General features: G+C 38.1%; 1 protein-coding gene across 1 annotated transcript; it reads left to right on the top strand.

Moving 5' to 3' along the window:
- The first annotated feature begins 1,962 nt into the window (after window positions 1–1,962).
- gps1 (G protein pathway suppressor 1) lies at window positions 1,963–14,837 on the top strand. Its single transcript, XM_088437834.1, has 14 exons — window positions 1,963–2,104; window positions 3,131–3,223; window positions 4,029–4,210; window positions 5,162–5,326; window positions 7,075–7,210; window positions 8,434–8,511; window positions 8,798–8,858; window positions 8,986–9,071; window positions 10,423–10,517; window positions 10,604–10,709; window positions 11,039–11,119; window positions 12,900–13,037; window positions 13,111–13,245; window positions 14,441–14,837. The coding sequence occupies exons 1-14, from the start codon at window positions 2,072–2,074 to the stop codon at window positions 14,513–14,515; spliced, it is 1,464 nt and encodes a 487-aa protein (XP_088293960.1). The 5' UTR covers window positions 1,963–2,071; the 3' UTR covers window positions 14,516–14,837.
- The last annotated feature ends 1,588 nt before the right edge of the window (window positions 14,838–16,425 follow it).

The following is a 16,425-nucleotide window of genomic DNA, read 5'->3' on the forward strand; positions in this document are numbered from 1 at the left end:
AGTTAAACCAACCAATCAGCTTTAGTTAGCACAACAAGCCCACCTTGAGCTACCCAAGTAGGTAGCAGAAGACCCTTGTCATGACAAGGTGCTTATCAAGTTCCTGGTAGACACCTGGGGGACCCTTCCACCCATTTAAAGCACTGACATTTTGAGTGAGTAAAATTGTTTGACCCAAGCCTTGACGTTTACCTAAATTACCTGACGTCAACATTTCGGCTAGGTTCACAGAATATTTGCGCTCATTCATTAGATCCAGCATGTTTTTTAATGTCCTCCTACACACCTGAAAAAATGGCAAAAATGATATACTCATAAGCAAGCTCACCAGAAAAATAAAAATAAAAATAAATAAATAAATAAATAAATAAATTATATATATATATATATATATATATATATATATATATATATATATATATATATATATATATATATATAGATAGATAGATAGATAGATAGATAGATAGATAGATAGATAGATAGATAGATAGATAGATAGATAGATATAGATAGATAGATAGATAGATAGATAGATAGATAGATAGATAGATATATATATATATATATATATATATATATATATATATATAAATATATATATATATATATATATATATATATATATATATATATATATATATATATATATATATATATATATATATATATATATATATATGTTAGAACTGTTAGAAGTTAGATGGTTTTGCCCAATCTCCGGCTATTAAAGGAGACCGCTTGCGCGTGCGTATAGGGCCTCTCACACACGGTAAGGATTAGACAGGTAAACAGAGTTACTGCCACCTGGTGTACAAAAGATGTATTGCTGTTGGCGATACGAAAGAAAATAACTGAGACCGGGTCTTAAAGAAGAATAAATAAAATAGACACACTTTCAAAATACTGAAACCAAATAAAACAATCACACGAATGTGATGACACTTTAGTGAGTATCACACACTCCCTGACAAATAAGAATGGCTCCTGACACAACGTACAACGCACAAACGTATGAACTGTTAAACTAAATCATATCCAAAACATTATTTCGGGTGCAGCCCACGAGGCCCGGTACCAGTTGGTCCGCGGACCCGTATTGGGGGTTGGAGACCACTGCTTTGGAGGACTGAAATATCCAAAATGTAAATGTGCTTTATTTATATAGCGCTTTACAACCACCTAGAGGTGGACCAAAGTGCTTCTCAATAGAACATACAGAACACATTCAATGTAAGACACAGAATATGCAATAAAAAACACAGAATAAAAGATTTAAAATAGAGAGTCACCACACTTCTGGATATTGAAAGCCGTCCTGAATAAATGGGTTTTCAGGCTAGATCTGAAGAGTCCCATGTCCGGTAAAGTGCGCAAATTAAGAGGGAGTTTATTCCAAAGTCTGGGAGCAGCCACCGAGAAGGCACGCAAACACGCAAGAGAGCGGCCCTCGTACCGGGTTTGGACACCGCTGCATTAGATGTTATGCTCAAGATGATTCAAATGCTGTTATTGAAAAATTCGGCAACTGTTCTATCATTCCATAAAGCCTGTGATATCAGTGCTCTGTTGTGGGGGAAATTTGTTTAACATTTATTGCTCATCAAATTGTTTTCTACATGTCATTCTTTTTTTTTTTTTTTTAATTACACACTTAATTGTCCTTCAGTGTGATTGGGTGTGTGGATGTTTTTTGTTTCTGTGTAATGGATAGCTAAAAGAGCTCACACATCATAACTTCTGTCAACGATTAATCGTTTCAATGCTTGGTTTGTTTGATATTTTTAAACAACAAAAACAATGCTAAAAATACAAAACAAACAATTGTGAGCCGGTTACTCTTGCTTTCCACAATGGAGCAAGAGCTGGGTTTTTTATTGTATTAAAAATGGTGTCACATTAACCTCGCACTGCTGTAGATGAAGCTACGCCTTCTCGCGACCCGTAGTGAGCTCATCACAATATTCTATCTGGATCTGAAAAGCGACCCACCACTTACTGCATCGTTGGTGGATATTCTGCGACCATAGTCGTATCGTTAATAGCATCAGAAAAGGCATACAAGCTAAATATGCCTTTGCCTGTGCAGGTTTTTAACTTTCAGGTAAGTGTGTGGCTGTTTTGATATACATATATGGAATCGGCTAACTGGCGTTGTCCACGAAACCAATAGAGGAACACATTAGCTAGCTACGTAGCTAGTTAGCAATGCTAAGCTAAAGATACTGAATTTGATCTACACACTGAAAATTTCAAACACTGACCCTACCATATATGGCAACAATGTAGTTGAATTGCGCAAGTGTACGCATTTAGGTTAAAAACGAATGCAAATGTGGCTTTAGTCCTCTCCTTGAAGTGTTACGAACTGGTGATCTAGCTGTTGCCCCAAGTGCTCACGTCTCTTTATTTAACCATACAAAAATCCCCAAATAAAACGCAAATAAGACTATCCTCTCATTTCAAACAAACTGCTTTTGCGTCAAGTTTCAAACAGTTAGCATGACAAGGCCTCGGATTGCGAACAAACATTGACGGATAATATATTGTTTTCGATTTGAATAACGGCAAACAGTTCAAATATCCGACTCTTACACAAGTACGGATGTTTTAAATAAACGTGCGTTATACATGTTGTATCCGGTGGGTCTTTTTAAATTATGTACATCTTGTAGAAACCATAGTCAGCGATGAAAACTTTCTGTTGGTAGGATCTTAACACTTTGTCAAATGTACTCCGAATAAATGGCATCATTTACAGATTAGCATCTGATCAATTTTACTGCTAAACTGTTTGTTGTTTGCACTATACTAGCATAGTGCACAATTTGTAGGAATTGTTTGTGCAAGTTCAATGTACCAATATATGAGGCAATGCTACCTTTAACAGATACATATTTGAGAAAAATCTGTCAGTCTGGATGATCTGCACAACATGTTTGTGTATTGTTTTGGCTCGTAACTCAATTTTAGTGTTTTCCATTTTCATTTCATTTTAATCACATCACTTAAGTGCAGTATATAGCCTAATAGTCATTCGATATTAGTGCAACACAAGTGCGGTATAGATGAGTAAGTCATTCAAAAACAGCGTAGTGGGTACAATTTTTAACTTTAGTATTCCTCAAAGGGGGCTGTGGAACCGATGCAGATTGATGCAGACCCCCAGGAGGACCAACAGAATGCCCCTGATACCAACTACATTGTGGAAAACCCTACACTGGTATGTTTTCAAAACATTATATTTTCGCAGTTTTCCACGAATCATGTGTTATTGTGTGATATGACTGTTTGGTGGAATAGTATATATATAGTGAGTATTCTCTAGGAAGGAATCGTATTTGTGTTTTCCAATCTTTCCTTAAAACAGAATGTCCTTATGTGGGAAACCACGGTACAGATTCTGGGCGAACGCGCAAATACGTTAACAAAATACAGTACATGTGTAACAACACAAGCAATAAAATGCTAAAATATATTGTCCAAAACCTGTTTATTAAACAAAACTGCAGTATTCAGAACATGTATAGTATATGAACACAGTACTGTAAAATGCAAAAAAAACATGGTCCAAATACTGTACTGTTTATAAACTAACACCCAACACAGTACTGTACAGTATTGTATACTGTACAGTGATCCCTCGTTTTAATTGGTTGATAGAAGATTGAAAAAGAAGGAGCAGACAGTCCCCATTCCCTAGACTTGAGCGGGAACTTCCTCCGTTTGCGCTACTATTGGCTACTCGATGGCTTCCAGGGTTCGGGTACCGGGAGTTCCATTGCAAGGGATCGATCGTTACTGTAATATTGTCGTAAAAAAATGTAATGCATATGTTTTGTGGGGGGGGGGGGGGATTCAGGAATTTCCATTCGACAGGTCCGTAGGTGGGAATACTTACTGTATCAGTGCATAATATTACCATAAATCCATGAAATGTAAATGCAAAAACATTTACTTCGGGTGTTAACTGGAGTAACACTGTTGAATATGTCGTTTATGTTTGAACTGTCTTATGTTCCTTTTAGGACCTAGAACAATATGCGACCAGTTACAGTGGACTAATGCGTATCGAGAGACTACAGTTCATCGCAGAGCATTGCCCACAGCTGAGAGTGGAGGCCTTGAAGATGGCTCTAACTTTTGTCCAAAGGACCTTTAATGTCGACACCTATGAAGAGGTCCACCGCAAAATAACGGATGCCACACGGTATTATTGTACTCTTAATTAACACATTGCAGTTGCATTTTTTTATTTCTGGTGTGAATGTTTCTGTTGTATTTGTGTGAATGAACATGATACTGTCTTTCCAAGGCATCATAAACCACCATTCTATAAAAGAGGCAGAATTTGCAAGAATGCTTTAAATTGATAGAAGGTACCAAACAGGCTATAGTGTAGTACTTGATTAAAATTTTACTGTTTTCAGTGCCCATTTCTAGTGATAGCCTGTTTAATGTAAGATCAGCTTTTTCTGTAATCATATTCCTTATTACATCTAAAATCACATAAATTGGGACCCGACTGACTAAATCGGCCAATTATGGCCTTCAAACATCTGCTAAAAATAATCAGCCAAATGACCGATATACTGTATGCCTATTTGTTTTACCGTTTTTGTCTTGGTGCACTCTTAACCATTTACAGCAATTGTGTACAATAATTAGGTGAGCAATGCATGACCTGAATGTACATATCTACTTAACACACAACTTAAAGCCATTTTGTTAAATAAATAAATAAATCACAAAGTGCATAGTGCAGCACAAATCAATCATAAATGTATACAGATTTATATCTGCTTGTAAACACAGGCATATATGGCAAGAATTATTGTCATTGTAACATCATTAATTGCACCACACAATACATTCTGTGAACCAACAACAATTTTTCTAAACATTACTTTTGCTGCTGTAGTTTCTGGAATTACATTGAATTTCATGAATAGTGGTAGTGAAAATACTTTTTAAAATGACTTGTCCCATTAATTATTAATGTTTTTTTTTTCCTGGCAAAAATTCGTATTGGCTTAAAAACAAACAACCAACCAAACAAACAAAGAAACAAACACAAAAACTCTGTAGTAGTTAGGCCCTATAACTAATGCACCATTACATTAACATTACATGAAACAATGTTTTCTGTTTTTGCCTTTAGGGAAGTTCAGGGTGCACCAGAAGTACCTCCAGAAGGTGGGGTTGTCCCTCCTCCTCTGGATTCAGCATGGGCAGAGTCCACCAGGAAGAAGGCTCTGCTAAAATTGGAGAAACTGGACACAGATCTCAAGAATTACAAGGGGAACTCGATTAAAGAGAGCATCAGGTACGATGAGTGAAATATGGAGGTAGTCATGTATTTGATTTGGCAGACAGGTGCATAGGCAGATAGACTGAGGTGGTGCATGTCAAAGCAGCCAGCTACCATCGCACTCCCAAATTTAAGAAAGAAAAAAGGGATCCTTATTGCAGTGGTTCTCAACATTTTTTGAGTGATCTACCCCCTGTGAAATATGTTTTCAGCCAAGATCCCCAGTGCAAAGCGTTAAAAATAAAAAATAAAAACGTCAAACGTCAAAACGTCAAACGTCAAAAAGTTAGATTTATTCAACTTTAGAACCCTTCAAACTTCATTGGTATTGGTTTGCAAAAAAAAATAATCTACCTATAGTGTCCTCTTAGATCATAGAAGAAATCTGTTATCAAAAACAAAACAAGTGTTTGTCCACAAAAAATTATCAACGTAAGTGTCAGACCTGTTCTCAAAAACAAAAAATTATGATAAATATTTGTCCACAGAAAAATATTAAAAGCGTCATCTTTTCGGATTACAGTAGAGATCTGTTCACAAAAATGAGTCATTCACTTAATTATTAATAGCCAATTTTTCCTTAAAAAAAAAAATCTGCATGAAATAGTCAGACCTGTTCTCAAAAAGAAATAATTATAAATAAATATTTGGCCACAGAAAAATATTCAACTTAATAGTGTCCTCTTTCGGGATCATTGTGGGGAAAAAAAAGGTGGTGGCACGTGACAAGTCTGATCAAAACCATTTTAGTATGGGGGAGTATTTATGTTTTAAAAATAATGAAATTGAATAACCAATTGAACATAAAATATGTTTTATGAACTTATATTTTCCTGAAACATTTCATTAATTCAATGTTTTTTAAAGGGTTTTTACATGTCTGCATGTTTGTTTGTTTTTTAAATCTCAATACCTCAGTTCCTTCAAGTACCCCCAGGGGTACCTGTACCCACATTTGAGAACCACTGCATGAATAAACATCACAGTTTACTGACTACATGTTCAAAAAAGCAGGAACAAGTACTTTAGAAAAACCTACCTCGTCACACACCTGCTATTCTATGTATATTTTACTCATATTAATAAAGCAGTTATTTATATACTATATAGTAAAACACATTCCTCCTTACACATTTACAAATTCCTTAATGTATGACCATGACTTACGGTATAAACACCAAAGATTTGCCTGTAGATGTGCAAAAAAATTAAAATAACCCTTTGTACTTAAACAGATCTTCTTCATGCTGATTTTTGTTTTTGCAACACGATTTTTTAAAGAATCCTTAACACAGTGAGTGATTGTCACCCTCAAATCTATTTCATAGTTATTCCATAGATAGCTTCATATCTTTCACACAGTTGCTTTGCCTTTGTTCATTTTTTAATTCACTTGTGCACTTTCAACTGTAACATCTACCCTCTCTGATTGAATGAAGCATGGCTGAAGATTTAAATATTTTAGGGTGAGGGTCCTCATGTTTTCAGTGGCCTTGGAAGAACTCATTCTTTCAAAAAATGAAATGAAACTGTTCTTACAGGAGCTCTTAAGTTTTACAAAGAACCCTTGATGAGTCCTTTATTTAAAAAGGGGGTTTGCAGAAGCAAATAGTTTTGGGTAGGACCTCTGCTCTTCAAGAGCAACATTTTTAGAACCCTAATTTATAAGATTGCAGTTAGATCATGGGACTAATCCTTGCTTTGTGCCCAAGATTGCAGTTAGATCATGGGACTAATCCTTGCTTTGTGCCCATCCTTCTTAGGAGAGGACACGATGACTTGGGGGATCATTATCTGGACTGTGGTGACCTCAGTAATGCCCTCAAGTGCTACTCTCGAGCTAGAGACTACTGCACCAGTGCTAAACATGTCATTAACATGTGTCTGAATGTAATAAAGGTAAGAAAATCACACACCAATATTCAGTTGCTAATTTACCGTATTTCTCAAGTACAAGTCTTTTTTTTTTTTTTCGGTAGACTTTGACGCAAGTGTTCAAGTGTGCTTGAAGATGACTACTTGTGGAAGAGTAACAAGGATGTTTGAACAATTGACGAGGAGATAGGAGGGGACATTCGGGTGTTAAATACGAAGAGCTATATGGCATGTCAGATTGTAATAATGACTTAGTGCTTTTTGAAACATTAAGATTCAACTGTGTCAAAAAATAAAGCAGTGAAACTTTTTATTGTTGCAGCATTTGCGTCCACGCGCTTCCTTGCCACTTGTCTCCTTTCCGCCCCACCCCCTACCCCCATGACCCTAACATTATTCGGTATATGATGAAGAAATGCATCTAAAAGTTGCATAATTTCTTCATTTTAATAACACACACCTTGTGTTGTAATTGGACAACCATTATCTATGTAACCACTAAAGTCAGGGGTTGACTCAATTGTGTTTTTGTAAAATTCACCCAAATTAAAGTAAAAAAGTGGGAGTCAATTTAAAAGCGAGGTCGACATGTACTCTGTAGCTGTGGGCTTTCATCTAAAGCAGAAGTTGGGGCGAGATTAGATTACAACTCCTGCCCACATTGGTCGATAGTCGTGCCAGTAGCCCATCGCATGGCTTAATAGAAGTGCCAATTACCCTCTTGGCTCCCGGCGTGACCATCGACCAATGAGGGCAGGAGTTGTACTCTAGTGCCGCCCCAACTTCCGCTTCAGACACGCAAGCCAGCTGAATAAAAAAACACGCAGGCGACAGAGAACAATACAGAGAAGCAGATCCCCTCTTCGCACCGTTGGAAATCTCTGACCTATATTTCTTTTATAATAAAACGATATTTCAAGTGTAAACTCTGAATGTTGTCATGTTTGAATATCTACAATTGGACTTGAATTCGACTTCTTATAGCCAAAGAGTATGAGTCACATCAAGAGAATAGAAAAACAGAAAGTGAATGTGAGAACGTGATTGGTTAAGGCAGCCAAAGAGTATGGGTCATATTGAGAGGATACTCCCCGTTGCAGGCTGCATTTGCCTCATGTGAAACAATTGTTGAGCAACACCCTTACAACGCAAGGGGACGCAAGGACACAAACAAACAAGAACACTGCTACTATGAAAAGATTTTCAATAATCACTTGCAATGTGTGGGTGTTTCTTTGTTCACACAGGTTAGTGTTTATCTCCAGAACTGGTCCCATGTACTAAGCTATGTCAACAAGGCAGAATCCACACCAGAGATTGCAGAGGTGAATGTCACTTTCTTCAAATTGTGCTCAAAGCTGTTGATACCTGCATTCATGAGCTGTTACAACAAACCAATGCACGATTCAATTAAACACGCACGTGTGAAATTGCCCCAAGAACACAATATCCCTGAAAATGTCGATTTTTAAGTAAGGGCATGCGATACCTGACTCCGCATGTGGCGGATTATTGGATGAACACCGGCTTTCAGTGTGAATAGGGGCGATTATTATCATTTGGGTGGGGTGCAACAAAGAATTTCAAATCCGTTGTTTTCACTTTATACAGCAACGAGGAGAGCGAGACAGCCAAAATCAAGCAGTTCTTACCAAATTAAAATGTGCTGCAGGTAAGACAACAATTTAGTATGTTGTTTCCTTCTCCCTATAAGAAAATATCATTCGTGTGCCTGATCATTGTTAGGAGATGCATCTGCTGTTCCGAATGCTTATACTTCTGCTGTGCTTATATTTTAGGCCTGGCGGAATTGGCTTCTCGAAAATACAAACCAGCTGCCAAGTGTTTCCTACAGGCTTCCTTTGATCACTGTGACTGTCCGGAGGTGAGTTGTGTTCAACTGTGCTTTCTCCTAAAATCCAACCCTACTTGTTTACTTTCTTTACTCATATTTCATATTTCTGTACGTACCTGAGGTTTAATGTCCGTCTCACTCTTAAGACGTGTTTCACACGGTGTGGCACATTGTCGTCAAACCCATTCATTTTGAAATGGAATTTAGGACTTTGCAACGTTGGCAAGGGGCCTCAAATTGAAAAACGTTTTTTGGCAATGGCAGGGTGTCATATTCACACTTTTAATTGCAGAGGAGCAAGGGGAAGGATTTAAGTGTTTTTTTTTTGTTGACTCTGTACAAGTAACATTTACTTCCTGGTAAGCTGCACTTCAAAATATTGGCACTTACTGTATGTTTCTTTTGTGTAAACAGGAATGACTTTGTTTTTAAAGTCATTTGAAAAATGTTCTTTACAAGAATATGTTGTGTGTCCTCACTGGTCATAAAATAGCATTGTGGTGAATACTGCATTTGTGGAATATGAAATAGACATCAAAATTACTCCATTTTGATCAATCTCAGGTCATTCATTGCCCACTTGCTGTGAACGTCACGTGACCAAACTCAGAAAACAAGTGAGCCTTTCTAGGTCATTCCCCAATACAGTAACTATTGTGGTAAACACTACCACCGTACCATAATGGCCTTGCTTGACATTAGAACCGGGAAATAGTAGAGATAATTGCAATTTGAAGTAACACTATATGCATATCGCAATACGACCTTCAGTTTCCAATGTATTGTTCCTTCACAACTTTGCACTTCCAACTTTTGCGCCCTCAGCGCTAAATTGCAGAGAGACGCTCTGTGAAGGTTTCCTGCATGTTAAACAGACAAGTTGACTCCAAACAGTAAACGTACATGCCACGGGCACTCCTTGGATATCGACCTAGCGTGGATCCCGTAGCTGGCCGATCATGATAACGGGGAACCTCTCAAAATTCCAACTGCACTCTTTGTAACAGCTTCCCAGTGTTCTCTTTCGTCATCACCGTACTGCGGCCGCACGTTTTCACTCGCATGTGAGCTTCACTGGAAATTGCTGGAATTACTGTCCTAAACAGTCATGAGCTTGAACAAGACTGGCGAGACAATCAGTCAATCGGGTCACTGGTGCGACATTGACCAATGAGGGCAGTAGTGTATTACAACTCCTGGGCAGGGGTAGATTACATACAACACTACAATACAGTATTTGTGAGCATTTATGCAACAGAATTTGTTCTTAATGCATTACGTGTAGGATTCCAACCATATCATCTTTCTTGCGCAAAAATGAAAGGCGGAGTTTTGAAGGGCAACTTCCATTATATAATGTATGGTTGGGTTGTCTCTTCAGCTTTTGTCACCCAGTAATGTAGCGATCTATGGAGGTTTATGTGCTCTGGCTACATTTGACAGACAGGAGCTCCAACGCAACGTCATTTCGAGCAGGTAAGAGATGAACTAGAATTGAAAATTTATTTCACAGATGGAACACTGTAATGACATTTTGTGTGTGTGCGTATGTGTGTGTTAAGCTCTTTTAAGTTATTTCTAGAATTGGAACCTCAAATCCGTGACATCATCTTCAAGTTCTATGAATCAAAATATGCATCTTGTCTCAAACTACTGGATGAAATGAAGGTAAGCGCAGGAAGCACAAACTGATGTTGTCAAGGCAGAGATACAGAAATACCGTAATTTCCTGACTATGAGCCACTCCTTTTTTCGCAACGCTTTGAACTATGCAGCTTTCAGTGCGCCCCGGTTAATTAATAAATTCCTACTACCACCACCATTCATCAAGAATTGTTGTTGGTTGAAAGCGTGTTTGTCGGCAACGTTGGTGGCTGTGGTGGGATTTGTGGGCTGGCATTTTCGGATCAAACATTCCAAGCTATTTGTACTCGTTTGTTGATTGTTGATGTTTACATGTTGATTTTGGATGATTGATTTATGATTTTCACCTTTAGGATAATCTTCTGTTGGATATGTACTTGGCCCCGCATGTCCGGACACTGTACAGCCAAATTAGAAACAGAGCTCTTATCCAGGTAAAACCAAACTCTTCTTGGGTTAAATCAACATGTGTTGAGGCTTGAAAAGTAATGAATTTGCAGCGCTCATTTCTTTGATTCCAGTTATGATCCATTGATGCTAAAGTATGGGGCAGATGGGACTCAAGTGCTACATATAGGTTGGCAAAAGCAGCAGTTGGATTACTTTTAAAGGCACTTGAGTTGAATAGATGTGAATGAGTGTGCACTTTGATCCTGACAAAGTTGTCGTTCCTACCTACCACTTTTGAACAAAGCAGGCTGATTTACGTAAATGTGTGTGCTCTGCTTCTGATGTAACTTTGATCAAAATATACTGGGAAAAGGTTGACTAAAAGGTCACATTATATTTAACAAACAAAACATGTAATTCATTCAAAACGCTTCAAAAACAATAATAAAATGTTGCAATACATTTTTCGGATGCGGGTGACCCGCACAGTGTTCAGGTCATCCAATATCCGACTCCTGCTCATTCTCATTGAGCAGCCATATTAATGAGCAGTAGAATCTCATGTTGCGTTTAATTAAAACGGTTATTTTGAGATTTAGGTTTTGTTTTGTTTTTGTTCGTTTTGTTTCTTTTATATGCTGAGTTGTTTTTGTAATTGTAACCGTACAGAAGTGACCGTATCTCCAGGTGTCACTGCGTTTGATAAATTATAAGAATAGATTTCTCCTTGGTTTTTGTCTCCCCCCGCCAACGCGAGTGACGGAAAACAAAACACAGATGTGTTTTATTTTCGGTTGAAGAGCACTGTCAACAGTATTATACACTGGCACGTGTGGCAAATTGCTACCTGTGTATATGTGCCCAATCCATCTGAAAGAGTATTCGCAACTGCTAGGGACATATTAACACAGTCTTGAAATAAAACTGCTGCTTTATTAGAAAAAGAATGTTTAATGTGTGCTCATAGATGTCAGTTATGTGTGGCTTCTAAAAAATAATGAATAGAATTTGTCTATTGTAAATATTTCCAGTTTTTTTTTCAGTCATTGTTTATACATGCCATAGATTTGTTTTACAAACATCACCCAATATATCACAAAACGTATCACAATCCTCCTTTGCTGCATCGCAGTATTTCGCAATACACTTTTAAGACACAAACCCAGCACTTGTTGTTTGGTCTTCTGTGTTTTGACCAAGAAAAAAATAGGCGTAAATTGTGAAAATAGCGATTATAGTTTTGCCACAATCAATATAACTGCTTGCAATGACAAAATGCTTTGCCGTGAGAATGGATGCGTTGCTTGCAATGAAACAATGTTTGCTATGAGAAGTTTGCCGTCCGGAACTTGGCCACGGGAAGGACAGCCCTGAGCAGCCTGCTCAAGCTTAACCCCAGATAGATATCAGATATCACTTTACTTGTTATCTACAAAATATCTTGCAGAATGTCTTGACACACAGAATGCTTTGCCACACATGTACTAATCACACACACACAAAGACATGTTTTTTTTTTTTCTTTCTGGAGCGGGAAAGGGAAAAGAAAGGGTTCAGCGAGGCTGCTTCAGAGCACAGAGCGAAGTTGAACTCTACCCGTGCAGTCCTTCGCCGTTCTCCTCGTGCATAAGCTGAAAAAGAATGCCTTTTTTCCTTTTTTGTGTATAATTTCTCACAAATGTCTAACAGGAGAAGCTGCCAATTTTATACTGCAAATTTTGCAAAAATCTGGCGAAGTCTAGTAGGATTGTGTCTATCCCACCCCTGATTGATATGTATCCATGACTTTCTGATTTGCATGACACATGCTTTTTTTCTTTCAAGTATTTCAGCCCCTACGTATCAGCAGACATGACAAAGATGGCTCAGGCCTTCAACACCACAGTGGCGGCCCTGGAAGATGAGCTCACCCAGCTTATTCTGGAGGGGCTCATCAATGCTCGTATTGACTCTCATAGCAAGGTGGGATAGGAGGCAAATCTTTTTTTATTGAATTTGTTTTTCGATGAAATGCTGAAAATTGTCTTCACAACAGATTCTGTATGCGAGGGACGTGGACCAGAGAAGCACAACGTTTGAGAAGTCGCTCCATATGGGAAAAGAGTTTCAGAGACGAGCCAAAGCCATGATCCTCAGAGCGGCTGTGCTACGCAATCAAATCCATGTCAAGGTTTAAGAAAAACATTTTATTTTTCGTGGCATCGTCGTAAAGCACAGGCGTCAAACTGTGGTCCTCGAGGGCCGGCATCCTGCATCTTTTCCGGTTGTGTCATCCCAACACACCTAATTCAAATGATTAGCTCATCAGCAAGCTCTCCATGAGATTGAAAACTATCGTAGTGCGTTTGACAGAGAGGGTTCAATAATATGCAAAATACCGGCCCTCAGTGACCGGAGTTTGACACCTGTGTCGTAAAATCATTTCTCTCGACTTTAGTTGGCATAAACTTGGATCCTAGATTTGTGTGACTTGCAGTTTCCTGTAGTGGTACACAGTGGTACTTTTGGATTGCTCAAGTTGAACTCTTCTCAGTGCGATGTATGAGAATTCTCGTCTTTTAAAACAGTAATGAAAATAATTAAATCAAATGTGCTTTTTAATGAAGGGTAGCTGCACTCTTGACTAGTGCTTATCTAATATTAAACCAATTGCGCAACTGTAGTGATAACTCTGACCATTGGATTTCAGTGTTTTCACACATACAACACATGTATCACAAGTAAGAAATGGAAATCAGTCTTTCATAGGATAGCACCAATGTTTACATAGACATAGCAGAACAGATTGTTGCCCTTGAAAGATGAGTGAAAGTGCAAAATATATTAGGCGCTAAAAGAGGTTTTTTTTTCCTCCCGATGAAAGTATTGATAAAAGGGGAGAAAAGTACTTTATTATTATGTGTATCATGTGGAATGGAAGTCTGCTCGTGGAAGTAAACAGAATTTGAATTTCATTGTCTAATGTTAATATGCATATGTCAATAAAACTCTTAAATGTTGACCAAGAAATTAAAAAAAAACAAAATCCAGCCCTGAGGTGTACCATTTACAACTACGTCACGCATTTGCTTAGTTTTGAAGAACTGTTCAAACTGTTCAACATCAAACAAAATGACTGTTTCTGAAGAATTTGTCAACGTTGATGACAATTTGCAATTAATATATTAACTCATTCAATGCCAGGGACATATTTTGACATTTAAGAGTCTGGCCCTTAATCCCATTTAATTATTGATTTCATGCTTCCGCTCTAGATGGAATTATTTGGTGAGCAAAATAGTGAAAGAAGCAAAAGGTCTGCAACACTGAGTTGTGCCCTTGGTCCAAAAGTTGATTGCTGACTTGTGACTCTCCCCCCTCCACAGTCTCCACCCAGAGAAGGAAGTCAGGGCGAGCTGACACCAGCCAACAGCCAAACGAGAATGAGCACCAACATGTGAGTCAGCGCACTGACCGGAGGGAAGGATCCTCCAACTTTTTTTTGACATCCCTGAGTCACCGCAAGTGCGCCTCCTAGTTTCTTTGCTGAAGATAAAACACACCGTTTAAAGACAATACAATTCTGCATTGAGCCGTTTGGTCACATATCACGGAAAAAGTCAAAATGATATGGAAATGTGTTTGAGAAAAATAACGCAGCACTTAAGCTGTTGGAGATGCACTTTGCTCCGCTTGTTCATTATGGAGGACTCTTGAACTGAAACAATGTTTTAAAATAAACTATCTTCCAAAATAATCCTGTTTTCATTTGGTGGTGCATATTTACATGCAATTATTTCAGTGTACATCAGTATAATACAATAAACATGGTTATGATTTCTTTGGAACGTTTAAACCTACTTTATGATGTGTTTTTTGAAAGGGATTCATTTCAATTATATTGCAAATTTAATACCAATTGTTAGCTGACATGCACTGCTTCCACAAGCAACATTGCAGAACACTGAATAACTTGTTTACAAAAGCAGAGTTACCGAGTATGATATTCAGCGATGTTTTTTTTCCCCCCATCAACCACTCACTTATCCATCCATCCATTAACTTAACTGCTTTTCACATTAATTCAGCTGTTTTAATCACGGTAGTCCCTGGCGTGCTGGAGCCTATCCCAGCTGTCTTGGGGCAGTAGGCGGGGTACACCCTTAACCGGATGCCATCAACACAAAGATGAATAAGCCTGTCACACAAACATAATTAAGGACAATTTAGAGCCTGGGTGTCAAACTCGTTAGTTTGCAGCAGCATGGAGGAAAATCTATTCCCAAGTGGTCTGAACCAAAAAAATCACGAGTATATATTTATATAACTTAAAAACTGTCAAAAATAGTACAAGTACAACATCACAATCATAAAACATTTCAAGTTTTTCATTTGTGGAAAAAGAATCCAGCTCAATTTTATATTTTACATTGGAAAATCTCCTCGCTGGCTGGTTGAAACCCGTTTGCGGGTCAGAGCTGGCCCACGGGCTGAGTGTTTGGCACCCCTGGATCAATCCTAGAAACATTTTTGACCAACTGAAACATTTGACGCTGAAAAAACGTGTTCTAATAAATATCCTAAAGCATGTCAGCAAATTTGGCATTTGTTTAATACCATTTTTTTCTCTCCAAAAAACTTCCCCCTAAAATTCAAAACTCCAGTTTGAATAAACTGAACCTACCCTGCATGTTTTTTGGAATGTGAAACTGGAATACCCAGAAAAAAACAAGTAGGCACAGGGAGAACAAGAAAACCACATCGGAATGCCTGCTGCGTTAACGAACCCAAGACCTCCACAGGTGAGGCGGGCATGCTAACCAGTCTCGAGGTGGGACATTTAACTGGACTCCGGAGTCCATACAACTCAAAACAGTGCTTGAAAAGCCTTGCTCAAATCTCTATGATCAAGGGATGATGACGTATGAGGCTTCATATGAGAGACAGCATAAACTGAAAACCATAAGTGATTCACATTCATTTCAATTCAATGGTCACTGCCACATACAGTATATACTGTGTGTGTGTGTGTGTGTATGTATATATATATATATATATATATATATATATATATATATATATATATATATATATATATATATTTTGGTCCCAGCAATGATGGAAGACGAGGCACGGGTCATCCTATTGAAAGGTGCCTACCGAAGAGGAGACTGTCTCTATGCCGACATCGAGGGAGTACCCTACTTGGTAGACACAGGAGCGCAGGTGTCGATGACCCGTAGAGCCTTAAAGCCGCTAGGACACCTATCAGTAATAGTCGCAAATGGACAAAGAGAACAAATGAAATACGGAATATGGCTAGGAATTGTTTGGATCCTTGGTCCTTACAATTTACTGTCATTAAGAGATT

This window comes from Hippichthys cyanospilos, chromosome 16 (assembly GCF_059441005.1).
Source record: "Hippichthys cyanospilos isolate Australia breed blue-spotted pipefish chromosome 16, RoL_Hcya_1.0, whole genome shotgun sequence".
Classification (NCBI taxonomy): Eukaryota; Metazoa; Chordata; class Actinopteri; order Syngnathiformes; family Syngnathidae; genus Hippichthys; species Hippichthys cyanospilos.